The sequence below is a fragment of the Drosophila guanche genome, unplaced genomic scaffold (assembly GCF_900245975.1).
Source record: "Drosophila guanche unplaced genomic scaffold, DGUA_6, whole genome shotgun sequence".
Lineage (NCBI taxonomy): Eukaryota > Metazoa > Arthropoda > Insecta > Diptera > Drosophilidae > Drosophila > Drosophila guanche.
Window position 1 is genome coordinate 10,982,086 of NW_022995743.1, and position 26,932 is coordinate 11,009,017.

Here is a 26,932-nt window from a genome sequence, read left to right on the forward strand (position 1 = left end):
ATTTGTTTGTCGCTCCTCTTTCAGTTGTTGTTGTTGTTGTCGGTATTACTCACTCTGCTGCTGCTCTGGGGCGCTGCCTGCGCTCTGTCACTGTCCTTAGCGTTGGCGTCGCTGTCGGCGCTGGCATCGGCATCGGCATCGTCAACGCCAGGGGGGGCAGGAGGTATCGTGTACTAGTCCTCGTTCTTGCTGCTGCTGTTGTTATTGTTGTTGTTGGTGGTGGTTTGCCTTTCCTTTCCCCTTTCGTTGCCATTTTCAATTTTAGTTTTGCTGTTTCTCTTCTTCTTCTCCTGTGTCGGCTTCTCCTTCTTCTCCTGCTCATTCGTTAGTGGATTCGTTTTACTGCCACTCGCCGCACGTTTTCCCTCTGCTCTGTTTGGCCCACACTCCCACGCTGCTGTGTGTGTCCTTGCACGCTCGTTTCCTGTTCGGTTTGGCGCAAACTGCGCGACAATCCATGGAATGCCCTGAAGCGGAGTGGCGGCGGCGTTGGCGGTGGGCAGTGCCGGGTGGCGGGTGGACGATGGAGTGACTCGGGAGTTATAGTGCTCCCCTCTAAACTCCCTTCAGGCGAGGACGCTTACACACGCCCTGTTTCGGTTCAGAGTTTACATTTTATGTGTGTCCCTTTTTTTGTGGATTGCGCACACGACGGCCGTGGCAAGAGACGAGACCCAAGCAGAGTCGTCCACAACCCCCCTCCGTTACCCTCCTGTCTCTCGCGCTCTCTCTCTCTCGCTGGTTAGTGCTTTCCTTCAAGATAATGTTGTACAGCAACAAGAAGGCGAAACAGGAAGAAAAAAGAACAACCTGCCATCTCGATCCCACAGCGTGTTCCGATATGCCGTCTCTTTGTTTCGATTGCATTTTCGTTCATTTCCTTTAGTTTGGAGTGAATTTATTTACCTGTCCCGCTGAGACCCGCACGAATAAACAGTTGTATTAACCAATTTGATTAGGCTTCATACATATATGTATTAGTAGACACAAAGAGAGCAGGCATGAGAGATACCTTATGGAAATACACACAGACAGTTTTTGGTAGGTGTTATGAGCAAGGAAATTGCCTTTACCGTTGCTGTTTGAGTGAGTAATATCGTTTCCTTGCCCGGAATTCCCTTCACACCTGCGTCCGAATTATGTATTATTTTGAATTATTTGAAAATGAAAATGCAATCGCCTACGCATATTCACATTTATTCAAGTAGAAGGTGTTAAAATTCTTCACTTGAGATGTGATTAAACGAATAATTGAGAAATTCCTTTAGGTTAAAAGCCATAAAGGCTTTAATTCAATTACTGAGATGTTGAAAAGTCAGAGGGTTTCTTGCCAAAGGCAGACGGCCAGTTTAAAGGAAATTTTGCCAGAGAAAATAAAGTGATTGATTAAAGAATGAGCTAGCCTGCCGTACTTGTTGCTGCACTTAAATTGCAGACGAAAAAGACAGCGGGGAAGGAACGTGGAGGGAGAGAGAGAGACAGAGATCGAGCCGTCAGACGGATGACGCAGACTGTAAGCACTGTAACTTGTCTGCTCTGCATGTGCTCTCTGCGCGGTTGAGTCAATAACCTCGTCCCGTCCGTCGCTAGAAAAAGAAGTAAGCGAAGAAACTTTCCTCTCTTGCGTGCTTGCGCCGAACAAAACAAGAAGAGTCAACGTGAATAATGGACAGAGGCAAAAAGAGTGAACTGAAAAACGGCGGACGCGTTAAGGCCGCCAACAATCAAAAGCAACAGCAGCAACTGCCACAGACACATGAAGCGAAACGCATGGATGGCAACAGCAACAACAACGACAAGAAGAACGAAAAGAAGGAATGGGAAATCATGGCCATACCTAAATCTAAATCCACAAGAATTCCAGGCAAAAGAATAACTGCATGTGTGTGTGTTTGTGTTTGTGTGCAGTAAGAGTCGAAGATGAGAGCGCGAGAGAGAGAGATCAAGGAAATTGGAATCGAAACGCGGCTTTTGGAAGAAGAAGAACTTAAATTCGCCTTCGTAGCAGCAGCGCATCTGTTCTGAGTGCACTTGACCCAGAGCAGAGGAAGAGAGAGAGGGAGAATTTATATAGAGTTGTTTTCGATGCGGGAAGGGAATCAATAATGAATGAATATAATTGGACTTGTCGGTTTCGATGGGTAGTAGAGGAGGTTAACCACCCATTGTCGGGCAATTGATTAGCTTATTGACCGATGTAGCACAGCAGAACACGAATAATCTTGAATAGAGCAAATCAAACGGAATATACCGAACAAAACAGTCGGCGGTGGCGCGGCGTCATTTGTTGTGTGTATAACATGAAAAGGAATGTTGGCAACGGCTGGCAGTGGCGGCGGCGGGGTATCACCAAGATATAACACAAATTCAAACATACATACAGCCAAGCAGATCCGACACACAAGCACACACGCAAACACACGACAGAAAGACAGACTGCCAATTGAGTTAGAGAGAGAAAAGATAATCAAGAGCAAACAAGAAAAGCAATAACAATGGACTGCCAACACCACCGTTCAGGAGGGGTGGAGGGATAGGGTGAGATGTGAGCTTTGCTAAAGAGTCATGGCAGCGGTTCGGTAGGGGGCATGGTATGTATTGTACGGCTATGACGCCAGCGACGGACAGCGTACAATAAGCAGAATATCACATTTGTACGCTGTCACTCACAAATATTGAAACGACTGCCGAAGCATGATAGGATGAAGGGGGGATGGAAGTCGGGAGTGGTGGGTATCGAGTCATTTGGTATGAGCAGAATACATACAAACACGCGAACATATCTAGAAAAAAAAAATATGCGCTGCTGCTCGCACACCTTCATTCTTTGCGAGCCTTCGTTGACGCTGCGTCGGCAGTGCTAAATGGATACCGTGTGCTGTGCGGGAGCTGACCGAGCACAGTATCTGCTTCACTCCCCTCCCCCACCCACTCTGCGGTCACTGTGCGGTTGCGAGCGAGAATCAAACGAAGAAGGGCCAGCATTTAACCATTTAGCCATTGTGCGAAATCCGACTCGTTCCCCCTTCTCCGCCAGCAGACTTCTGCCGGCTGCATGATAAGAGAGCACATCTGTCGCTAGTCGATGCGTGACAAAAACACCAACAAAAAACAATGCGCAATAACGGTTATTAACGACCCTCCTCCCAACTAAACGACAGACAGACGATACAGTGAGACAGACATAGTGGCCCGGCCCCACCTTTATTGCTCTGCCTGACTAAACGTCGCCTCATTATAATGATTAATTCACAAATACAACAAAAAACCAAAGACATTTTCGATGCAAAAAAAAAAAGGGAAATTATCAACCACTGTGCGGTGTCCAGAAGCATTCATCTGTGTGCTGCCGCCGCGCTGCCTCACGCTCTCGCGCTCTGACTCGCTCTTGATCTCTCTCATGTTTCGTTTCGCCTGACGTTCACACTCTCGCCGCGAAAAATCCAACACAGACACAGACGGGGTCGCGTCGCGTTGCTGTCGGCTTCTTGTAAATATATTTAGTAAATTATACATTTCTTTTTATCAACGAAATGCAATGCCGAAGAATGTAAACAAAAACTACTTAATGCCGCATCCAGCGGATTCTTGTGAAGTAAGCAGAAAATACAAAAGTCTGCGGCAGACAGTCAAATGTCTGTGTTCAGAAAACGGAGCAGTCGGCGCTTGTGTATAACCGTAAAATGCGAAGACGGGAGAAAGGGAGAACATAAAAACCTGTATCTCCGAAAATTTAATGAATGAAAGTGTAAAGTGCAACAGTAACATAAGCCGTCGATTAAAAAGTGCAAACTTCTACATACTTTATTTTTCTCTTCGCTTTGTGTATGCATCGTGTGTGCACAGTCGATTCATATGTATTTGTGTGAGTTGTGACGTGTGTCTTATGATATGAAAAGTTAAACGTTTTCAGCCGTTTTTCATTTATCATTACAATATTTGTAAATACATAAAATTTTGTGCGTAAATTTGAATTCGCCTTGTAGTTTTGTTTGCGGCACTACCACCAATTCGCCGCTCTGCTGCTGAAATGCAGGTGTAGTGGTGAGCAGCTCTGGCGCGCTCTCTTTGCTATAACGTTGGCTCTCTCTCTCCCGCATACAATTACAACAACATGTCGCGGCTTTTGCTTCCGTTTGCCTCAGTTTGCGTGCGCTTCTACATCTGTGTGTGTCGTGGGTGCGAGTGTGTGTGGCGTGTAGTTTTTTTTAAGTTTTGTTTTGCTTTTCATGTTTCTGCCGTTTCCACTTTGTGCTCGTGGTTCGTCCAAGCGCACGGCATTGCCAACACAAATTGTAGAGTAGCAAAGAAGTAACAAAATCATTGAATGATGTGGTGTGGTGGGTGGATGGGAGGGGAAATTATGTTTATAAAAGCACTTTTTAATGAACTACATAAATAGATTAATTATTAATTATTAATTATTTGCAGAATCGAACCGCATGTAGCGCACAATAACAACAGAGCCCATAAGCAAAGGGAATACAAATTTTAATACCATTGGATTTTGAACATGAACAAAAATGCCGGCGATGGCAGCGGCAACGACGGCAAAAACTCAAACAATCATGGCAAGGGCGGCGGGGGCTCCAACGCGGGTGGGGGAGCCGGAGCCGGTAATCCACACGATCCCACCGGACTCCTAGATGCCGCCTCGCTATTTGGTGAGTCTTTAAATACATTCTTTAACCTTTTACCTGTTCTTAATCCAATCCTCTCTGCACTGACAGCTTACTGGGGCCGGGATCCCACTGGAGCTGCGGCTGCAGCTGCCTCCAATCCGCTGTTCAACTCACAATTCAATGCAGCCGCCGCAGCTGGCTTGGGCCTTCTACCGCAAACAAGTGGCGGCTCTGCCAACGATCGCTACTCGATGGCCGCTGCAGCGGCGGCAGCAGCAGGAGCCCATCATCACCAGAACACCATGGCAGTGGCTGCCTCGCAGGCCGCCAGTTTGGCAGGTCTGCATCCAGCAAGTGAGTAAAATGTCGGCATGCATCCGTATTTTGGTGGTCACCCAGCCACAAGCAGCTCCCTGAGTTCTGCATGGAGGCAAACAGCAAATTCTCTCGTCCCACCGAGCGAGGCATTTGAAGGAAATCCTCCTAGAGCAAATTATATGTCTAATCCTCCGTAATTCTGCAAATCTGCACTGTGCTCCATGTCATGGCCAGTGCGGCAGGCGGCTAGGATTAGGCACAATGAATATAAATATCTGCCACACGCTGCCCTGAATCACATTCGATTGCTAATTCCAAAAATCTTTTTCATTGCAGGCTGGTGGTCGATGGCACAGCTGGCAGCACAGGACTATTTCAGTCGCCTGCAGGCGTCCGGCCTCTCACCATTCCCGCATCCAGACCTGGCGGCAGCCTTCGGGCCGGCAGCCATGGGAATGGGCGCCACAGGAGCAGGAGGCAATGGTGGCGGTGGCAATGGCAGCGTAATGGGTTCGGGTGCAGGCAGCGGATCAGCTGTCGGTGGCGGCAATGGCGGTGGCGGCGGCTCATCCAGCTCCTCGGGCAGCAAGTCCAACAAGTCGCGCAAGGAGAAGCGAGCGGCGCAGCAGCAACAGCAGCAGCAGCAGCAGAGCCTGGCCAACAGCCTGAATGCGGCGGCGGCAGCGGCTGCAGCAGCTGCGGCCAACAATCCAGCAGCAGCCCTCGCCAGCATGCACGGATTCGGAGTGCCAGGATCGGTGGCTGTGAGCACGGGCAGCGGCTCGATTTCCACCAGCAGCGGAGGCGGTCACGGAGGATACAAGGTAAGATTTATCTTGAACATCTGTGAGACACATCCTCCATGTTGCCTGTAAACCTCCACTTGCAGAGCACGGCCAGTGCGTATGGTAAGCCCTCGACGATGACGAGCAACAGCATGGCGAGCAATCCGAGCTCCGCCTACGATCCTGTGACCCTGCACAAGGAGCTGATGGCCATGCAGGCTGTGGCAGCTGCCGCCTCAGGATCGGGCGGCGGCTCGGGCAGCGGCTCGTCGAGCAAGAAGTCTGGCGGCAGTTCCTCCTCAATGCACGGCCACGGACTGTCCGGCCTGGGCATGGGTGGCGGTGGCAACGGTGGCCTCATGTCCGGCAGCAAGGCGTCGTCGACGAATGTCAGCTCCAGCAATGCATCGCTGGGTGGCATGCACCCCAGCCTGGGCAGTTCCAATCCGCTCATGTCGCCGCATGGCATGGGCGGCGGCTCATCGTCGTCTTCGGGGTCCGGCAAGGATCGCGACAAGAACAATCCCTCGCTGAATGCCCTCAACTCGTTGTCGCAATTCGGGGCCCTGGGCATGACGCCACAGCAGAGCATGCAGGCGGCAATGAATGCATTTGCGGCCAGCACGGGTGTGGTGCCCAGTGCCACAGTCACATCATCGTCGTCGTCGTCGTCGCAGCATCACAATTCCTCCCAGCAGCAGCAGCAGCAGCAACAGTCGGGCATCAGTTCAACGGGTGGATCATCGGGTGGCAAGGGGGGAAATGGTGCAAAGGATTACATGAGTGCAGCAGCGGGAATGATGAGGTGAGTCTGGGATTAACTTTACCCTGAAACTATGTTAATTCTCTTCTTTGTTGTTGGGACAGCGGCAGTGGCAGCAGCGAGCATCCTTCATTGCTGGGCGTTCGCCTGCCACCGGATACCGAGATTATCAAGTATACGTCATCGATTGTGGGCCCCAAAATACCTGGTACTACATCACGGGGTCGCAAGAAGACCATTTCAGAAACAGATCAACAAACCACACAACAACAACAACAGAAACAACAACAACACCAAGCAGAACAACACCTACTCCAACAACAACTCCAACAGCAACAGCAAAAAGAGCTCGATAGCACCACAAATGCACTCTCCTCTCTGCTTGCATTTCCAGGTCTCAGTCCCGCTAAACGGGCTAGACTCGAAATGGAGTACGCGGCAATGGCAGCAGCCGCCCAGCAGCATCAGCAACAACAGCAACAGCAACAGCAGCATCACCACCAGCAACAGCAGCAGCAGCAGCAGCAACAGCAACAGCAGCAACAACATCACCAGCAGCAGCAACAGCAGGCGGCAGCAGCTGCAGTGGCAGCAGCCGGTGGACTTCATGGCATGCTCGGTGCCGCTGGCATGCCAATGGCCGGTCTGTCCGGCCTCACGGGCATGTCCAATCCGCTGGATCAGCTGAGTGTCACCAAGTCCAGCGCCTCGACGGTGACCAGCAATGCCAACTCTTCCGCATCCTCGATGGCTGGCGGCCACGGTCATGGCCATGGCCAGGGCTCATCCAGCGATCGGGTGGAGGTGATCAAGCTGCCGCCAACCATCACCTCGAACGGTGCCTACAATCTGTCCAGCAAGGGCAAGGAGGTGCACGATCTGACCAGCGATCATGCGCCCACCGGCTCGGGTGGCGTTAATCTCAGTTTGAAGTCGAGTTCGCAGCCCGCCGCTGCCTCTACGGCCACTGGGGCCGTAGGCTCTGCCTCGAATCCCATCACCATCGATGATTTCGATGCGCCGCTTAATCTGTCCATGAAGCCCTCGGACAAGAGCAGCAGCAGCGCCACAGCGGCAGCGTCCACTTCCTCCAGCTCGGCGCTGGCCAACATGGCCAGTGAGTATCAGGCGGCTGCCCAGGGCGGCAACGGCGCCAACAGCCTGCAGAGTCTCAGTTCCATAACGGCAGCGCTCGGAGGCAGCAGCGGCGGTGGCATGCCGGGTGGCTCCATTTCGGGCAGTGGCGATACATCGCCGGCACCACAACTCGGCGGCAGTGGCTCGACTGGAGGAAATACCTCGGGTGGCGGAGGTGGCGGTGGTTCCTCCTCGTACAAGGAGGGGCGTCCGCGCAATCTAGGACGTGGCGTGTCCAAGCCCAAAAAGAATACGGTGGCCTCCCTGCTGGCCCAGTCGCGGGCAGTGGGCCTCAAACCGATGCTGGCCACCCAACAGTTGCTGCAGCAAGGAGCAGATATTGTGAGTAACAACACTTGAAGGAAGGATCAGAACAGCCTTGAACAGTCTCTCTTTTGCAGGAAAAGATACGCCTGGCATTGAGCGAGGCGAATGCGCACATGGAAACATCAACGGACTCGGAGAGCATGGCCGCCGAGAGCGGTCTGTCGGAGTCGGAGAGCGAGGATGCCAACATACACAATGTGTCGGAGCTGCGAGTGCCCCTGGATATGGGCTGGAAGCGGGACACCGTCATCCGGGGTCTCACCAAGCTGGGACAGATCCGTGGCGAGGTCACCTACTATGCACCGGGCAGTGTGGCGCCCCTGAAGACCATTGGACAGGTTTTTGCTGTGAGTTTGTAGGGCAAACTTTTTCTCTCTTTTTTGGAACACAAATCAACAGCCACTCGACCCCATGCCTATATCTTCTGGGAGCCCATTACTAATCCTTTTCTTTGACAGATCCTGGAGCAGCAGCCATCGAATCTGACGCGTGAGAACTTTAGCTTCTCCGCGCGTGCCATTGTGGGCTCGTTTCTGCAGCCAGCACCGCCGCCGTACGCCAACGATGGCGAGTACATACGCATGACGGACGAGGATGTGGCCAAGCGGCTGGAGGATCTAAAGGTGTTCACACGCCAGACCCTCAATGTGGAGCAGCGTATCGAGATTGCCAAGCAGCAGCAGGCGATGCGCGATGCCAAGAAGCTGCAGAAGGAAGAGCTGGCGCGCAACAAGGAGAAGGCGCGCCAGGAGAAGAACGCTAAGCTCGAGCAGCAGCGCAAGGAGAAGGAGATGAAGAATCAGCAGGCCATCGAGGTGAGCATCTGGGTGTGGCCATCGATCTCACTGGCATGCAATAATCCAAACTCCTTTTTTATAGGAGCGCAAGAAGCGGCAGGAGGAGCTCGATCGTCTCAAGCAGGAGGAGCTGCTCAAGAAGCAACAGGTCAGTGCCACAGCAGGCCCCAGCCACAGGCACATTTTCTATAATTTTCCAAATACTTTTTTTTTGCACTAGGAGAAGGAGAAGCGTCGTCAGGAAGCGATTTTAGCAAAGGAACAGGTACAAAATGCACTCCCTTTTTCGTACTTTTTGGTACCTCCTTTACGTCCTTTTCCTCCCCTCTCCCCCGTGGGAGTTCCATCACTTTGTGCTTCGTTTTTGTTCAAACATTTTTTGCCTACCTTCTGACTCCTCCTTTTGCAGCTGCCTTTCTTGAAAACTTGTATTAATTTATGTATTTTCTCCATGCCTCGCAGGAACTGCAAAAGCAAAAGGAACTGCTGCTGGCTGCTGAAATGGTAAGAGCATCCTGGCATCAAACGTTTCGCCAGCCAATAAACTTTTCTTCTTCTCTAAATAGGAACGCGAACGTCGACGGCAGCACATGAACCTCATACGAATGCTGGAGGTGCGTCGCAAGTTTGAGGAGCGGGAGAAGAAGAAACACCAACTGGTGCTGGATCGCCTGATATTGCGCGAACGTCGTATGGCCGAGCGGAAGCGTGACGCGGAGATACTGCAGCTAATACGTCGCCCCAACGAGGACTCGGAAATGCTGCAGGAGATGGCGGTGCCGGAGCTGGAGCGTATTGCCGGCAATCGATTGCCGGGCCAGGCGATGGCCGATCTGCTGATGGTCTTTGAGTTCTTGCACAACTTTGGCGAGACTTTGGGCTTCGACATGGAGTCGCTGCCATCGCTGCAGAATCTCCACGATGCCCTCATCAGTGACAGCAATGCGGATGCCGAGGAGGAGCTGCTGTCGGTGATGACGCACCTGCTGGTGTGTGCCATCGAAGATCCCGGTGTGCCCAATCCCGGACGCCACACAACGCTGCTGGGCCAGTCGCTTCGCAACGCGGACATCACCAACTCGAATGTGTCGGAGATTCTGCGCATCTATCTGTACGCCACGGCCACCGGCGAGGTGCGACAAATGCACGGCATCACAGTGGACAGAGAGCGGGAGCGACGGGTGCCCGACCACCATCAGGTGGACTCTGACACCACCACCCATTCGGCCAAGAATCAGGAGTACTACAAGCTGCTGCACGAGAACGACACCTGGAAGCTGTCGTACGCCCTCAAGGATCGTCCCTTTGTGGCGCTGAATCCGACGCGCAAGGCCCAGATGTTGGCCCACCTGTGCAACGATCTGCTGATGAACAAGGCGGTGCTGCGGCAGATTGACGGCAGCCTGGAGACCTGCGCCCAGATGCGCAAGGAGAAGTACATGACGGACATGAAGGTGCGCAAGTACAAGGCGCTGCACATGCGCAAGGCACGCATCGAGGCGTACGAGAAGGCGCAGGCGGAAAGGGAGGCTGCCATGCATGCGCTCATGGCACAGCAGAAGCTGGACGCAGAGCGGCTGGCCCAGGCACAGGCAAAGCAGGCCGAAGCGGAGGCGGCAGCGGAGGCCATGCAGGCAGCGGCAGCAGCAGAGGGTGGCGACACGCCCAAGACAGCAGACAGCGAGGAAGGAGGAGGACAACCTGCTGTCGATACAAACAACGGGGAAGCCGGCAAGGAGCAGGAGGATGGCAAGGAACTGGCACAGCCCATGGACGTGGATGGTGTGGATTGTTCGGCCAGCATTCGGGAGGATGCCACCGCCGCCGCCACCGCCACAGCCGCTGCACTACACATGGGCGTTGACTCCTCCTCGCTGGTGAGTCCCGCCAAGAGTTGCATCTCATCTGTGGATTGTCTTACGCCCGGCAAGGACTTTGCCACACCCACACCGACACAGACGCAGACACCGACACCCACCTATCAGCAGAATGGTTCGAGTACGCCCATAACGATTGCGGGGGTGGCTGGCGCGACGGAAGGCGGCAACATGAGCGCCCTGATGCAGGCCAAAAAGAGCGGCGCCCGCAACTCCCTCAACGAGGATGGCCACAACGATGTGAGCATCATTGAGGACGATCTCTCCGACCTGGACTCGGAGATCACCAATGTGGAGGAGGACGAGGACAATCGCCTGAGTGCCGATGAGCTGCAAAAGAAGCTGGACAAGATCGTGCGCGCTTCCCTCAACTGCAAGGAGGCGCTGGAGAAGAGCACCAATCAGCTGCGTGCCGCCTGCTTTGGTCAGGATCGTTTCTGGCGACGCTACTGGAAGCTGCCCAAGGCCGGTGGCATCTTCATCGAGGCTTTGGAATCGGCCCAGAACGACATCTGTGACTATCACGAGGCACTGGAGAACATGGACGAGAAGCAGCTGCAGCAGAAGCAGAAGCAGAATCAGATTGATGATGTATCCAGAGACCAGGAGGCAGAGCCAGAGACTGAGACAGCAGTGCAGGAGACGGCAACAGCGACGGAGACGGAGCCGGCGGCAGTGCAGCCCATGGAGGTGGATGAAATCCACACAGAGGTGGATGCAGCTGCAGCCACAGCAGCACCGGCTGAGGAGCATGAGCCAGAACGGAAGCCACAGCAGGAGGATGCAGAGGATGGGGCGGAGGAGGACGAAGATGATGAGGTCACCGAAGTGAACAAAATCGAACCGGAGATTGTGGATCTGGGCGATGATGACGATGAGGACGAGAACGATGCGGGTGCAGTGCCAACTCTGCCCAAGATCGAGCCAGCCAGACCCGAAATTAAGGTCAAGTCGGAAATGGAGCTAATGGGTCCGCCCACCACGATGATATCCACCAAAACGGACTTTGAGGCTGAGATCAAGATACCCTCGATGCCTGGCCACATGATTCCCACACTCAACAACAACAGCATCAACAACAACAACGGCAACAACAACAGCATTGGCAACGACAGCAGCAGCAACTGTGATAAGTTGGAGGGAGTGGGAGGCATGGGATTGGGCATGGCACAGGCATATGGCCAGAATCTCATCACATCTTCGGCCATCAAAATGGAGGATCTGAAGAAGGAGACAGCCGACGATTGCATCATTGTGTCCACCACCAGCGGAGATGACACGCCCAAATGGTTCTCGATTGTGCAGCGCGAGGTGCCGCTGATCAGCGAACTGCCCGCGGATGAGGGCGGTTCGGTTGCCCAGGAACTGCAGTGGGGCTATGCGAATCAGAACTGCTATGCACAGCTGCAGCTGCAGGGCCATCCGTGGGATCTGATCAACAATGTGCAGTACTATTCCATACCCATGGAGGAGTGCAAGGTGGATCCGAGTAAGCTGGCGCAGGAGTGCATCTTCTCGCTGAGCGGCCTGGACGAGCGGCAGATGCAGGCCAAGCTGGAGGAGTATGAGGCCAAGATTAAGTTCAAGTGCACAGTGCCAAAAAACGGTCTGGAGTCTCCTCATCGCCCCCTCGTGACGAACGATGATGAGGAGCAGGAGATCAAGTTGAAGCCGGATGCAGACAGCGATGGACACATGGACGTGGATGCCGATGCCGATGCAGATGCTGAAGCAGATGCAGACCCAGATGCGGATGCCGAAACAGATGCTGATGCGGAGGCAGATGCCGAGGCGGATGCGGATGCGGAGAAGGAGCAAGCCGGCAAGGACAAGTTTTTTCGATTGCGCACTGATGTCCCCCCGGACACGGGAGGGGGAGGAGGGGCCGTGGAGGACGCAACAGATGCCCCAGAGCTAAAGCCGAAGATTGAGCTGCGTCTGGATGAGGCACTGTCACAGGCCTACTACCACAACATTGCCAACATGTCGCTGAGCAGTGTCCAAACGTACATACCCATCGACATACCCTTGCCCCTGTCCATGACGCCCGACGAGCACCGGCTCCTCGAGCAGGTGAAGCTCTCCGGCTTCCCCGACAAGGTGCACGGCGTCTATGTGCCGCGTCGCCAGCGCTACGGCTGGTGGCAGCTCGACGACGAGCAGAAGCTGCGCCAGTTTCTGAAGACGCTGAATCCGTCAGGGCTGCGGGAGCGCGAACTGCAGGAGAACCTGACGCGCTTCCTCACCCTCGAGCAGCCACTGGGCGTCAACTATCAGCTGCAGCCGCTGGAAGCCCACATGGTGGAGTACCTGCTGCCGGATGGGCCACACGACTGGAACCCCAAGGTGGCCAAGCGCGTGGAATTGGCGCTGCTCGAACAGTTGGAGTCGCTGGAGGACAAGGTGGCCAGCGCCTCCATGCAGTTGAAGAACTGGCAGGTGCCCAATCGCGTCGAGAGCGAGCTGAGCCTGCCGGAGCCGGAGGAGGTCAGCGAGGAGGACTTTATCAGCATCATTCCCATGATCCGTGAGCGGATAATCGATCTGGAGGCCAACATTGAGCGGCGCTACCTCAAGCCGCCGCTCGGCTCCCAGACGGGTGACGCCCACCTGGCCGTGATTGCCCAGAACCAGCACACCTCCACACAGACCCAGAACTCAGCATCCGCAGCGGCCTATCTACTCCAGATGCAGCAGCAGCAGCAGCAGCAGCAACAGCTGGTTCAGCAGCAGCAACAACAGCAGCAGCAACAGCAGCAGCAGCCGGGAGGAAACAGCCTCAATCCCTCGTCCTTCAACGAGCGCACCATGGCCCTGGCAGCTGCCGCAGCGGCTGCAGCGCCCAGCTCCGGCAACGCTTCTGGCTGTCCGGGTGAATCCGGCAGCGTGGAGCCCGTCTCGGGCAATGTCTCGCCCGCAAGCAACTGCGACAGCGACAGGGACGAGAAGGTGGAGAATATACCCAAGGGATTGGTACAATGGCGAGATGCAGTCGCTCGGTCCCACACCACAGCACAGCTGGCCATGGCCCTCTACGTGCTGGAGTCCTGTGTGGCGTGGGACAAGAGCATCATGAAAGCGGTAAGAGTAAAAGAAATGTACAACAATCCAATAACCCCTGGCACCACCACCACCTCTCCTGCACCATCGATTTCCTCTTCTGTGAGAACACTTGATTGAAGATCCTAACCCCCTCCCATTCAGTGCTCTGCCTTCATGTTTTTGCTTGCATACTCGCTACATGCACACTTACCCATACACTTACACATGCCACTAACCAAAAGCCAAACCGACGAGTGAGAGACGACGAGAGCTCTCGTTTTTCATTAGTTTTGTTGCATCGTAGAATAATTGTTAACTTTTTGTTTGCATTTCTTTGCATTCCACTTCTGCATCCACTTCCAAAACACACATACCCCCTCCTATCACACACCCCCTCCCTGCCGATAGGGCAGGAGGAAATGCCTGACAAAAATTGATGAAAATTAATTCGAAATTTAATTTGTTTGTTTCCTCTTCTAATTATATATTTATATATTTTTTTCTTTCTTTCTTTCTTAACAAACTCTCTTGCTCTCTCGCTGAATGTTTGACTTGTTTGTTGTTTGTGGTGTTCTTCACATGGGTGTTCTATAAACAATTGGAAAAAAATACATACATTTATCATACATGCCAAAATCTAACGCTTTAACACACAACACATAAACATACACTGCATCAAATGCATATACACACACACACACGCTCACATACATTACATACATGAATGCTTTTGTTGCTCCGTTAACGTTTACCGTTTACTGCCTATCCGTATTACCATTTTTCCCCCGTACTCCCCGTTTACACTGTTGTTAAAAACAAAACAAAAAATTCTACCGAACAAATAAATATTTCCCCATCCCTGGACTGACTCGAACCGCAACCACAACCACAACCACAACCAACTTGAACCACAACCAACTTGAACCACAACCAACTTGAACCACAACCAACTGCAACGGCCACCCCAACGAACATGAAACTCATTTGGTTGCGCACAAAAGTATGCAACAAGAAGCAAGTCGAGCAAGAAGAGCAGCGCCAAGATGCAACCAACACCCAACACAAACTACAAGAAGCAGCAGAAGAAGAGCAAGAAGAAGAAACAATCTACGCCACAGAAAGCGAATAAAAAGGAAGCACTGCCACCACCACCGACACCCCCAAAGCAACAAAAGCAAAAGGAACCACAACAGCAGCCACTGAGCATTAAAATCAATCTAAAAGCCCTGGCCAAGGCAGCCCAAAACGGACAAGACGCCAATACACAATCCCCCAGCGACGACGACGACGACGACTCCCACACGGACAATGACTCGGCAACCCTCCCAAACCCGACAAAAACAACAACAACAACAACAACAACAACAAAACGCAAACGTCGACGCTCGGCCACAACCACAAACTCTAGCAAATATTCGAATTCCTTCCAGAATTGCCAATTCTGCACCTCGGGCGAGAACGAGGACAAGCTGCTCCTGTGCGATGGCTGCGACAAGGGCTACCACACGTATTGCTTCAAGCCCAAAATGGACAACATACCCGATGGCGACTGGTGAGTACAACTCCTCGATCTGCGATCACTTCCACTATGCCCCCATGTCCATTTCCGTGTCCATACCCATACCCAACTAAATTTCCATCAACACACTTCACCCAAACACACACGCGCACACACACACACACATAAAAAATCATCCATGGATGTCCTTCGTGTCCTTCTTGTGGCGTTATTTGTTGAACGTTTGTGTGATCGTTGATCGTTAACCCCTCAGACACGGTTGTTGTGTGGCACTGTTGCTCCTCCTGCTCCTCCTACACCTTCTTTCTGCAGTTAAAAGGATTCCCCGAGTAATCCTCACCCTCTCCATCTGCTCCCTCCTTCCAGGTACTGCTACGAGTGCGTCAACAAAGCCACCAATGAGCGCAAATGCATCGTTTGCGGCGGCCATCGTCCTTCGCCGGTGGGCAAGATGATCTACTGCGATCTGTGTCCGCGAGCCTATCACGCCGACTGCTACATCCCACCGCTGCTGAAGGTGCCGCGCGGCAAGTGGTACTGCCACGGCTGCATTGCACGTGCACCGCCGCCCAAGAAGCGCAGTGGCGGCAGCAGCAGCAGCAGCAGCAAGTCGCGTCGCGATCGCGATGCCAGCACGGCGGCCAAGCGGCGCAACGAGAAGCCGCTGCCTGGGCCAGGCGGTGCCGCCAGCATGGAGCATTTGCCCCAAATGGGCGGTGGGGACTCGCAGCAGCTGCAACAGTCGCTGAATTCGTCACACGATGAGTCAATGACATCACTGCCGCCGCCTTTGAGGTGAGTTCTCAATGAGAAGCAGCCCAGAAATCACACCAGAAACTAATGCTCTCCTTTGTTCCATCTGTTTCTTATAGTCCGGCGCATTCGGTTGCCTCGGCCACGTTCGAAGATCAGCACCACACAAACTCCATCGACAGCAGCCGCTTCCAGGCGCATCTAGGCAACAACAACAACGGTGCCGTGCCACTGCCCGAGGATGTGGCTATTGTTGCGACCGGCTTCCCGGTCTATCCGCCACCCAGCGCCTTTGCCGCTGGTCTGGTAAGTCCCGCAGGAGCCACAGTTCTGCCCGTACTTCCCCATGCACCGATGCAGTTTGGCAACGTGGCCATGTCGCCGCGTGCTGTGACACCCACACGAACACCGACGCCGACACCAGCGCCAACTCCACCACCACCAGGGCCGCTGCATCCGCCTGTGCCCACAGCGACAACACCGCTGCTTATGCAGGCTTCGCCGACAGCGCTAAACGCCATTTGCCAGTCGCCGCCGCAGCAGCAACATCAGCAGCCGATGACCATGCCTTCGCCGCGTGCCTGCACACCCACACCACCCGCAGTGAGTGTGGGCTCGGGAGTAACGCAAATGTCACCGCCGCCCATCAACATACACGCCATACAGGAGGCCAAGGAGAAGCTAAAGCAGGAGAAGAAGGAGAAGCATGCGACCAAGAAGCTCATGAAGGAGTTGGCCGTCTGCAAGACCCTCCTGGCCGAAATGGAGGTGAGAAATTCACACTGGACTGATTCCCCCCCATTTTTCGTAACTAATTCTGTATCTATTTTGGGTTCTGTTCTTTGCAGCTTCACGAGGATTCGTGGCCGTTTCTGTTGCCCGTGAACACCAAACAGTTTCCCACATATCGCAAGATAATCAAATCGCCCATGGACCTCTCCACCATTAAGAAGAAACTTCATGATTTGAGGTAGAGTATAGCCGCCGATCACTTGACTCCGTATTAATATCATTTGGTTTCTCCTGGTCTATATAGCTACAAGGGACGTGAGGACTTTTGCGTGGATGTGCGGCAGATCTTTGACAATTGTGAAATGTTCAATGAGGATGACTCGCCCGTGGGCAAGGCGGGGCATGGCATGCGCAAGTTCTTCGAGTCTCGCTGGACAGAGTTGACCGAGAAGCACTCCTGATCGTATCCACAGCTTCAGCTTGCCAGCGGCAGCTCTACACCGGATCCCATAGAAGTAGTGATAGCAGCGGTGGAACCAACCGCTGAAGCAGCACAGTTTCGGACAAGAGATTAGCATTACGCGTAGAGAAGAGTAGAAGCAGCAGAAGGAATACAATTGTATATAGATAGAGGGGATAGCGATTCGGGTTTAGTCGTAGTCTACAAGCAGAAGCACACACACACACAAAAAAGCATTAATATATATATTTATATATAGTACGAGTAGATATTAAATATTCTATGTATAACCCACGTGAGCCCCACGTCCTACATTGTTCGACGAGGCCTTTGCAAGAGGTCCTCTCATGTAGCCAACAGGAACAGCGCGCACCCAGCAGCGTGCCAGCAGTGAAGCAGTATAAACCATAACTATTAGCCAACATAATCGAGCAGCTCCTAACTATAGTTAAACGTTTAAGAAGCCATCCACAGTACAGCACAGACGACTCTGACAAAATAAGAAACGTACAAAAACTGTGTCCCCAATCAATCCTCCCTCCTCTTTCCCACCATCCCAAAATCAATCAATCGATCCGACATTATTTTAACAACAGTATTTTGTGCACAAAGCTCTGTGTCTCGGCTTTGTTTTACACATTTCTAAACACGTAATAAGAAAAGAAAGTATCATTTAAATTGTAATTTTAAACACTTAATTTAAATGCTAATTGTAATTGAAATTGTTTGTGTTTACAATTGAAAGCATCATCAACGAAGCGCTCATTTAAGTTTTAACGTGTATTACTGTACTTATAGCCACTCCGACAATTGTATTTAAACATATACATACATAAATACATATATATATATTAGCATTAACAATTAACTGGCGCAAGAGCGGACTCAAATATACTCAAAGGGATGTCTCTCCACGAACGTCACAGAGATCGTTCGAACCATCCATCGATCGAGCGAGTTGTAAATGTGAAACGATGGGCAGACCTACAATTAAATGTAATTAAACGTATTAAATTATTTACTCTGTGTACATTTCTCCACAATGTAGTTGGCATTTTTAATCGCAACTTTTGGCAAATCGCAAACGAAAATTTGAAATTCAAAATACAAAATACCAAACAAAAGTAAAACATTAATCAAGTCGATGAATGAATGAACAAATGGAGGGAGTGAGAGAGGCCCCTTGCTGATGCAACTCCAGATGCGAAAAACGAGAACTAGAAGGGTAGAATCAGATGCGAGTTTTAGCTGTAGATAGTCCCATGACCCCCCAAAAAATGATGTAAGATCCGCACGAGCCTAGCATATAGTCATATCCCAGCCGTTGTTGGGGGTTGCATTATGTGAATTATGAATGTTAAATGTACATTTTACATATGTGCATATGTATATGTAGTATTATGTACACACAGAAAACACAACAGACAAAAGTTAGCTAAAGTTCAATCATATTTACACGAATTACAAAACATTTTTTGAATAAATCAAACTCATTTGCAGTGCAGCACAATAATGGAATGAAATTGAACAAAGCGAAATATTTTAAATGGATTAAATACGATGACGAGTTTATGGGGTGTGAAAAGATAGACAGTTTTGCCGCTTTAACAATAAACCGAACCCATAGCAGACATACCAGACAGTAAACCTCAACAATAACTACCTAAAGGATACAAGAGACAGATGAATATAGCCCTTATCGATTTGTGTAAAGTTCGCTATGAAATGAGACAGGGGAGACAGGAGCCAGGAGTCAGGCAGCCATTGCAATGAGTTGCTTGTGTAAATAGACAGCGAAGCGAACCGTAACCAATGCATGTACATAAGTCTAAACATTATGCATATTTATATTAAAGTCCAATCCAGATGCAGAAGGCCTACCTGGATTTCTTTATTGGCATTCAAACAGTTGTGTCAGTTCCCCAAGCGAGGCTCGTGGAGGCTTGCCCCTGGCAATATCTATTTGTATTCCGATTTGTATTTAATTATGTGTTTATGGTGATACATATACAAATATATATATATATATATATATATTTTAAAATTATACATGAAACATATATCCCTATCCATGCATACATGTGAACGTAATTAATCATTAACAAACAAGGAAATATTAAACGATAACTAAGCAAACTCCAAGTATGTACGATTGTGAGAGCATAACAAACACACACACACACACACACACACACATACACACACACACAAGCGCACACGAAATCAACAAGCAACATTAAAGTAAACAAAAAGAAAAGAAAATTTACAAAAATTAAATAATGCTGGGGCATCATTTTCGACTTTCGTGCACAAGGAAATAAAACGCAAAAAATAACAAAACAGAACAAAATAAAAGTAAAGTAAACCATATACAAAAAAATACAATTATCTGTGTGTGTTTCGCATTTTTATGGAGTTGTTCCTGAGGGAACGATCGGATGGCAATTAACTCATTTTTGGGCTGATGCATCTGCATCTCGTGCCAAGCTGCCCGCCTGCCTGACTGACACGCTTCATCTTTCCTCTTGGATCGACAGATGACTGAGACTGAGAGCCAGCCTGAAACCGCAGGGCTTGAGCTTGGCCATTGGCCTCACCATTTACCGTTGGCAGCGTTGCTGCAATTGGCCCATGCAATGCTCCGTTGGCTGTGCACCATGTGACAGGCCATAATCAAAACGAAAGCAGGGGCTTTGGGGTTTTGAAAGCGCATCGAAAACCCAACCGCAACTGTCGCAAACGGGCGGAGATGGAGATCTCTCATCCGGTCAGGCAGAAACTGAACGCTTAACGATGGGTTTCGGCCTCTTCTGGCTCAATCCCCTCAACCAAATCAAGTCTTCAAATCATTTAATTGTGCATAAATAAATCCAAGTTCTAATAAATCTTTGCGCCATAAATCTCTCCCTTTTGTTATGTTGCGTAAATTTTGAATTGCTGACAGATTGGCATCCCTGTTTTTACGTAGGTGCGATATGGTTTCGGGGAAAGAACATCAAAATCGAGTCTCGTGTGTGGGAACCGTAACCGAAGGTGTTAATATCTGAGAAGCTCTTTGGGAGCGCGTAATCCCCCAGCCCCAGCAATGTAGGACCCAAGAAGACCGACGAACTGCGTACCACAAAAGATCATTCGAATTGTTTACCCTCTCCAGAGTTTACCCTACAGTCCCGGGCCCGTTGCAACGTTCCGAAGCATTGACAGTTTGAAACTCGAAACGCTTTCAAAATCGCTGATTTATGTAATTATTCGCGGCGACAAGAATTTCGTGCAGCACAGCCCAGAGACGAACAAAAGGGGCAGAGAGAGGCAACCACGACACAGATATTGGGTCCACAGGCAGCCTCAGTTCGAGCTCCAGCTCCAGCTCCAGCTCCCGCCACATTATCAAAACATCATGGAAGATGACCAAATTAACTGGGCTTCGGTCCCAGACGACAGACTTCGACTGGAACGTGGACCTGGACCACAGTCTCAGTTCCAACTGCGATGGCGACTACTTAGCGGGGCTACCTGACAGGGCCCACTGCCTGTCCCTTGGCTGCTGCTGCTGCTAAAGGCAATAAAATTGACTCCATCGAAATTAAGAACCGAACGAAATTGTATTGAAAACTCTTTAGTGGAACTGCAGGGGAACTTGCGGCTGAGGCCAACTAATTTAGTGCCCTGCAACGAAACGAGTTTGCTGCTGTCTCTCGCGTCTCCCATGTATATCCAATATCCAATATCCAATATACATAAATACATATGAGAGCAGCAGCAGCAGCAGCAGCAGCAGCCAGACAGTTGAGTTCGTTGCCCAAAATGGAGATTTTTACGAGACTTGCAGCCAGAGAGAGAGGTAGTCTTGATTGGGACATTAATTAAGACACAAATTGCTTTACCAAAAAGCGATGCAACCAGCCATAAGGGGCAGATGCATGTACAAAATAAACCACTATATGCCATGAATATTCCATGGCAACTAATGACAGCTCAATGAGGGAAGAACATTCAAATGGTAGCCCAAAAGTTTGTCAAAAAATCCACTTTGACTAAGAGGGAAAAATGAATAAACTGAGCAGCAATCAACTGGCACCAAAGAGCGTTTCTTGGAGCCATTAGTTGGCAATTAGCATTTCTAAAGGGTTTTAGCTGGACTTTCATTTGATCCATTTTAACCAAGACTTTGTACACCCAGCAGTTGGCTGCTCGAGAGATCTCTGACACTTCTTAATGCTTAGGCCTTTGGCTAATTCTTCATTTCTTCTGTAAGTATTCTGCCATCATGGCACATCGCCTTTTTTCTTTAACTTTTAATCAAATTCGAAGCCAAACTTCTGTTCTACTCCTAACTTATGTCGTATATGCCAGCCCAGCTATGTTTTGAGCTAGAGAGAAAGAGAAACAAAACAGCAGGCAGCCGCAGGCAGAGTGCTGATGCTGCTGCTGCTGCTGATGATGCCATCTGTGTCGGGCAGCCTGACATGGCATTCGCTTGTCCCGCCTCGTCCTCCGCCCAACATGCTCTCTCTCTCTCAGTCTCAGTCACTCTCTCGCTATTATCGCTACGTCTCGATCGCCTTGGACTTGGACTCGGGCCTGGGCCTGGGCCTGTGTGGCTCTGGACAACGACATCATATTGGTGACACATGAACACGATTGTGAGCTACCAGCCAGAAGTCAGTCTATAAAGTTGGCAAACAGTTGCTGCCTGCTGCCTGCTGTTGTTTGTTGTTTCTTGTCTGACTGAACAACGTGCAACATTTGCATTTTTTTAATTTGCTACAACTGCAGAGAGCAGAGAGCAGCCAGGGAGTTGTGCCTCTTGCTGCCATGGAGTGTGATGCGAGTGCAACTCCATCTTGGTGTCCTCCATTGCCATTGCCATTGCCATTTCCATTACCATCTTGGCCGGCGTATGGGTTGAGTAAGGTTCGTGCCATCTATGGCTCGGGGCGTTGTTGGGGGTTTTGCCTGCTTTATCGGGAAATGAAAACATCAGGCCATGGGCCCAAAAAAGGCCAGCTGGCGGGCACACAGGGCGCACAGGGATGCAGCAGCTCCCCCGCTCATCAGCGTATTCGGGCCAGGGCCAGGGCAAATTGGTTGTGGGATTTAAGGGCCTTAATGGCCCGGCTAATCATGATTTCCGTTCGCACATCACACAAGTCATCTCTCAGCGTTGTCCACCAGCAATCTCGGACTGGGCGTTGGCGGCTTTTGCTCCTTTCATGTGTAATTGTCTTTGTAATTCTAGAGAAATTGCAGCCAGCCTTGGACTTGATTTATGCGTAGGGGCAGCAAAAGGAAATGGCAGCTCCAAAGCAAAACGCTAGAAGAAGCAAAGAGATGCGCGAGGGGGGCAGAGTTTTTAATTAAAAATATTTTATGCTCGATTTCTGACGAAGCTGCATTAGTCGCCATCTGCCGCTCTCTCTCTCTCTGTCACTCTCTTTGGTGTGTGTGTCGGCCATATTGTCGGCCATTAAAACAATTCTACACATTTTCCACACCACACTCGAGCAGGGCCCGGCTCAACCATCTCTCCATCTCCATCTCGGCCAAGTCCCAGTCCCAGTCCCAGTCCCAGCTCAGTGCCCAGTTCGAGTCGAATCCAGTTGGCCGACACCCATTAGTGCTCAACATGGAAGCTTCGGCGCTCATTCGATTTTAATTGCCACCTTTGGCTGTGTGCAGCCCTTTTCGTGGGATTCTTTTTTGGTTTTGGTTTTGGTTTTGGTTTTGGTTTTAACGCTTCTCGTTATTCGTTATTCGTTATTCGTTATTCGCTTCTCGCATTTTGGTCATTAGCGCCCAGCTCTTTGCGTGTAAAATGGCAGCTCATTGCGGCTGTCCACTCCACTCCGCACTCCACTTTTGGTTCGTTCGCCTACAAAGTTGTCGACATATTGAGGTTGATTCGTTTGCTTTTGGTTTGTAACTAATCCTCACATGTGCAAAGTCATCAACAGGCAGGCAGGCAGGCAGGCAATCGCCGTTCCAGCCCTGATAATGATGATACATGGCACACACTCAGACACACACAGACACCTTCGTTGAGGCAACTCCAGCTAATGGAAATTATTTAAAATGCTTCCACAGAATTTCTCAAATATTTCGCCCGATGATTGCCTTATAAGTAGTTATTGGCCCCGTCCAAGGGGCCCTCTGCCTTTCGCTTCGATTATTATTTATTTGCCCAGCTGGGGCAGGAAATTGTCGTAATTGCTGCAAAATTTCGTAGTTCTTTCGCAATTAGGGATTGCTTTTGCGGCAATGATTTCTGGCCGTCTCCTTGCGTGGCATGCCCGGCCATAATCAATGAATAATTGATTCAATTTGGCTGCCAAGTGATTCCCGGTAATCGGTATGAAATAATTGCACAGCATTACGGGGAGGCAGTTCCTGCTTGCAGGAAGAACCTTTTGAATGGAGTTTGTTTGCCCGTTTTGGGGCACAAATAAATTACACAAAATTAACCAACAAATTCCCCAAATTCCCTTCATAAATGAGAGTAAATAATGCTTAAGTTTCATTGCATTTTAGCATTATTTTCCTCCCCCATGGGAATGAGTAGTTTCTCCAATGGATTTTCTATGGGAATTAACTGACAATTTCCGGCACTGACAGCGGCACTCGACAAACGCTAAATGTCTGTGAGACTCGAGACTCGAGATGCAGAAATGCCATTGTTACAGCAACTAAAACTAGCTAACTAACCAACTAACTAAGTGGCTAACTAAGCACAATTAAATACTCGCGAGCAGCGATAAATAATTATTTGTTTTTCTCAGCCCGCGGGCATCAAAAGTGTTGAGAGCACGCAATAATTAAGCTGAAATGTGGCAGATAATAGAGTGTGGCATGTGTGCCAGATACAGATACAACAACGTTGGCCACAGCCAACACACAATTGCAAAATCCGCAGCCAAACACCCGACAATTCCCACTCGGACTCGCACTTGGACTCGCACTTGGACTCGCACTCAATTGTTAATTGTAATTGGCTTTAATGAGCCAAGACTTGGCCAAGATGGATGCCAGGCATGGATGACAGAGCTTCGATTTTCGATGTTCAGCAGCTCACACTCCCCCACTGCCCCACTCTGTGGATAAAGTCGCCTCAGAGACAGCTTCTCCCCCACCGCCCTACGGCTTCCTGCGATTCGTTTCAATGGTGTCCACGTTCATGTCCATCTGTGTGCGTTTAATTAACTTAATGAACCGCAAAGAGGGACCGCCATGCTGCACACTCACACTTGACCAGTCCTCCAGTCAGCAGTTATGGCATCTCTATTGCTGCAGTCCCACACCAGTCCCAGTCCCAGTCCCAGAGTCACAGTCTGTATTGTGCTCTCCACTGATTGGCAGCGACTCTTTGGCCATTCGACTGGCAATTTACACTCTGATTTCGAACCCCTCCAAGCGCGCTGCTCAATCTGCGGGTTCATTAACAAAAATTACTCTCAATATTGTTTCAATTGTTTCAACTTTTGAGCTCATTCTTGGGGGAGTGACCCAAGGGAGAGTGGCTGGGAATGCGGGCTCAACCGAGTTCGTTTGTAATTATAGATTTTCGGGACTAATCCAGAGCATCGCTGGCAGCTTTAATGTTTGCCTTTTGTGGGTAAATAGTTCCCCAAATCATTGCAGCATCTATTAGCATTTATCTTTGGCATTCGGCAAACATTTTCTGCACGAAAGTTTCAAGCTGAATCCCGTGGAATTGTGCGTGGGTTGCCGGGACTCAATTTCATGGCCGCTTCCCAGAGTCTAATTGAGTATTTCTAACCATTTTTGGCGTATCCAATTATATTTCGCATATGATACCCGCCACAGCTCCTCCATGGCCAGCACGAAAGTAAGTTATTTCCTGGCGCTGGCTGGCTGGCTGGCTGAGCCTTGTGGGCTTCCCGTTCCCATTTGCGGAATCGAAAATGCTTGCGGTCAGAACGTGAGGCAGGGGAGAACGTGAATGGGCGGAGAATTGGCCAAAGAGTCGAAAGATGAGCTACGTAGATGGTTCAACAGCTACAGTCGAAGCTCCAGCTCCAGCTCCAGCTCCAGGCCACAAAGGACCGAGAGAGAGAGACTCACTCGCTTTAAATGGCATGGCCATGGTCTTCTTTGGTCCTAAGTAAGTTATAAATAATAACTGGCATGTTGTAAATCAAAATTATCAGTTTGCGTTTGGCTTTGCCCTGCTCCAGCTCCAGCTCCAGCTGCAGCTCCTTTCTGCTGACTATTCTCCTGCGAGTCTGCGTCTGGGCCAAAATGGCAGACAAGCAAATTATGGCAATGGCCAGAGACTCGCACTTGGGGCTGTCTCTCTCCCCGTTCCTGTCCATTGTGATTACACGTCTGCCTGCCTGGACGCGACTGTAATTATAAGGAATCACCTTCCTCCAGTGTGGATCGTGGCTCTGCGGAGTGGCTGCAAAAGGGTGAAGCTGTTTTAGGGGCTGGTCGAGCGTTTAACTGTCTTGCATTTGCCCTTCCCTGCTTGCCCGGCATGAGCTCATCCCGTGATCCAGTGAGTCAGTGAGGCAGAAAATGTCAACAGTCTGCATTCCCCTCTAGCCACTCCGCTGCTTGCGCCTGTTGCCATGTTCGCTGGCAATTGAGCCATGTTCGATTAATCTCTTTGATTTATGCTCACGTGAGCCGCCATAAGACCGGCAAAATGCCGAACATTAACAAATGTCGCCTGTCTGCGCCCTGTTTCGGCCCCGACCGCCTGGAACAGCGCCATATTTTTGCCCATAAGGCCATGTGTTATGCGACTTTAATTGGCGTTTATTGTGAGAGCCGCGAGACGCCTGGCTGTGAGCAAGCTCTGAGCTCTGAGTCAACGCAGGAGGCAGACAGCGGGCAGGCAGGAGGACCAGGAGCAGTCTCCTTTGCCTCGTAGCTGCTATGGAATTATGAAGCCATAAATATGAAATTCAGCACATTTATTAGCGTTGTCAAATGTCGTGGCCCAAAGTTGTTGTTGTTGTTGTTGTTGTTGTCGCTGTTGTAGCTAATGGCCTGGGCCTGGGCCTGGGCTCGAGAGCGAAACCAAAACTCAGATCTGCCTCGCATCTCCCTCGCTCTCCCAGGCCAACTCCCAATAGTTTTTGGCTTGTTCCTCGGCTTGTTTAAACATTAGTTTGCCTCGTTTCTGGCTGCTGCTGCTGCCGTTGCTGTTTCTGTTTCGTTTTCGGCACTTCTCTGACACCCAAATGGATTGCCTGTAATTTGTGTGGAGCTGTGAAAAATCTTTCTGGCAGGCATCCATTTGGAGCTTCGGCCCCCAAGCCGCTGCATTTTGTGCATTTTTCCATGCAAGCCAAAAGAAACAAAAACTCAGCTTGGGGTGGGGCAAAGGGGCGCCAACGGAGGGTAGGGGGAACGCTTTTTTATTAACAAATGAAATTTTGTTGCTTTATTAGGTTTTTTTTTTTTCATAATCATGTTCCCCCCTTCGCTTGCAATCTCAACTTTGGCTCTGCCTTTTGTTCAACATTTTTGTTTTGTTTTTTTTGTTGGCGAGTGAGTTACGCCCAGTTTTCGTCTTTTCGACCGGTGGTAATGCCTTCGGACACGAGATGCCTGCGAGAAAATTGCCCAAGTGAACCACAAATGAAGCAGTCGGCGGCAAAAGTTGATGGGAAAAACATGCACAAAGTTCGGGCAGCGGGAAAGGATCTAAACTGCAGCTTAGACTCTGGTGAAAGCTTTCCAAATGGGATGTGTTTCCAGGAACTAGGACGAGCTCACAGGACACATAACTGTGCAGGGCAGTGCAGGGCACAACCTCAGCCGCAGTCTGTCTG

General features: G+C 50.4%; 1 protein-coding gene across 2 annotated transcripts in view; it reads left to right on the forward strand.

Moving 5' to 3' along the window:
• The window catches only part of LOC117592626 (bromodomain-containing protein 3), a 35,616-nt gene extending 16,860 nt beyond the window's left edge, over positions 1-18,756 (forward strand). The window contains exons 2-19 of one of the 2 annotated variants that reach the window (XM_034286562.1): positions 4,432-4,664; positions 4,731-4,976; positions 5,277-5,764; positions 5,830-6,530; positions 6,593-6,696; positions 6,883-6,941; positions 7,005-7,967; positions 8,027-8,299; positions 8,411-8,767; positions 8,832-8,897; positions 8,970-9,014; positions 9,212-9,253; positions 9,316-13,707; positions 14,670-15,220; positions 15,554-15,982; positions 16,060-16,708; positions 16,789-16,910; positions 16,977-18,756. In XM_034286562.1, coding sequence (XP_034142453.1) covers positions 4,514-4,664; positions 4,731-4,976; positions 5,277-5,764; positions 5,830-6,530; positions 6,593-6,696; positions 6,883-6,941; positions 7,005-7,967; positions 8,027-8,299; positions 8,411-8,767; positions 8,832-8,897; positions 8,970-9,014; positions 9,212-9,253; positions 9,316-13,707; positions 14,670-15,220; positions 15,554-15,982; positions 16,060-16,708; positions 16,789-16,910; positions 16,977-17,133 — 9,795 coding nt within the window. In that variant the 5' untranslated portion in view covers positions 4,432-4,513 and the 3' untranslated portion in view covers positions 17,134-18,756. Of the gene's footprint in view, positions 1-4,431; positions 4,665-4,730; positions 4,977-5,276; positions 5,765-5,829; positions 6,531-6,592; positions 6,697-6,882; positions 6,942-7,004; positions 7,968-8,026; positions 8,300-8,410; positions 8,768-8,831; positions 8,898-8,969; positions 9,015-9,211; positions 9,254-9,315; positions 13,708-14,669; positions 15,221-15,553; positions 15,983-16,059; positions 16,709-16,788; positions 16,911-16,976 lie in introns of those variants that run through there. The other variant, XM_034286561.1, reaches the window with a different exon arrangement.
• The last annotated feature ends 8,176 nt before the right edge of the window (positions 18,757-26,932 follow it).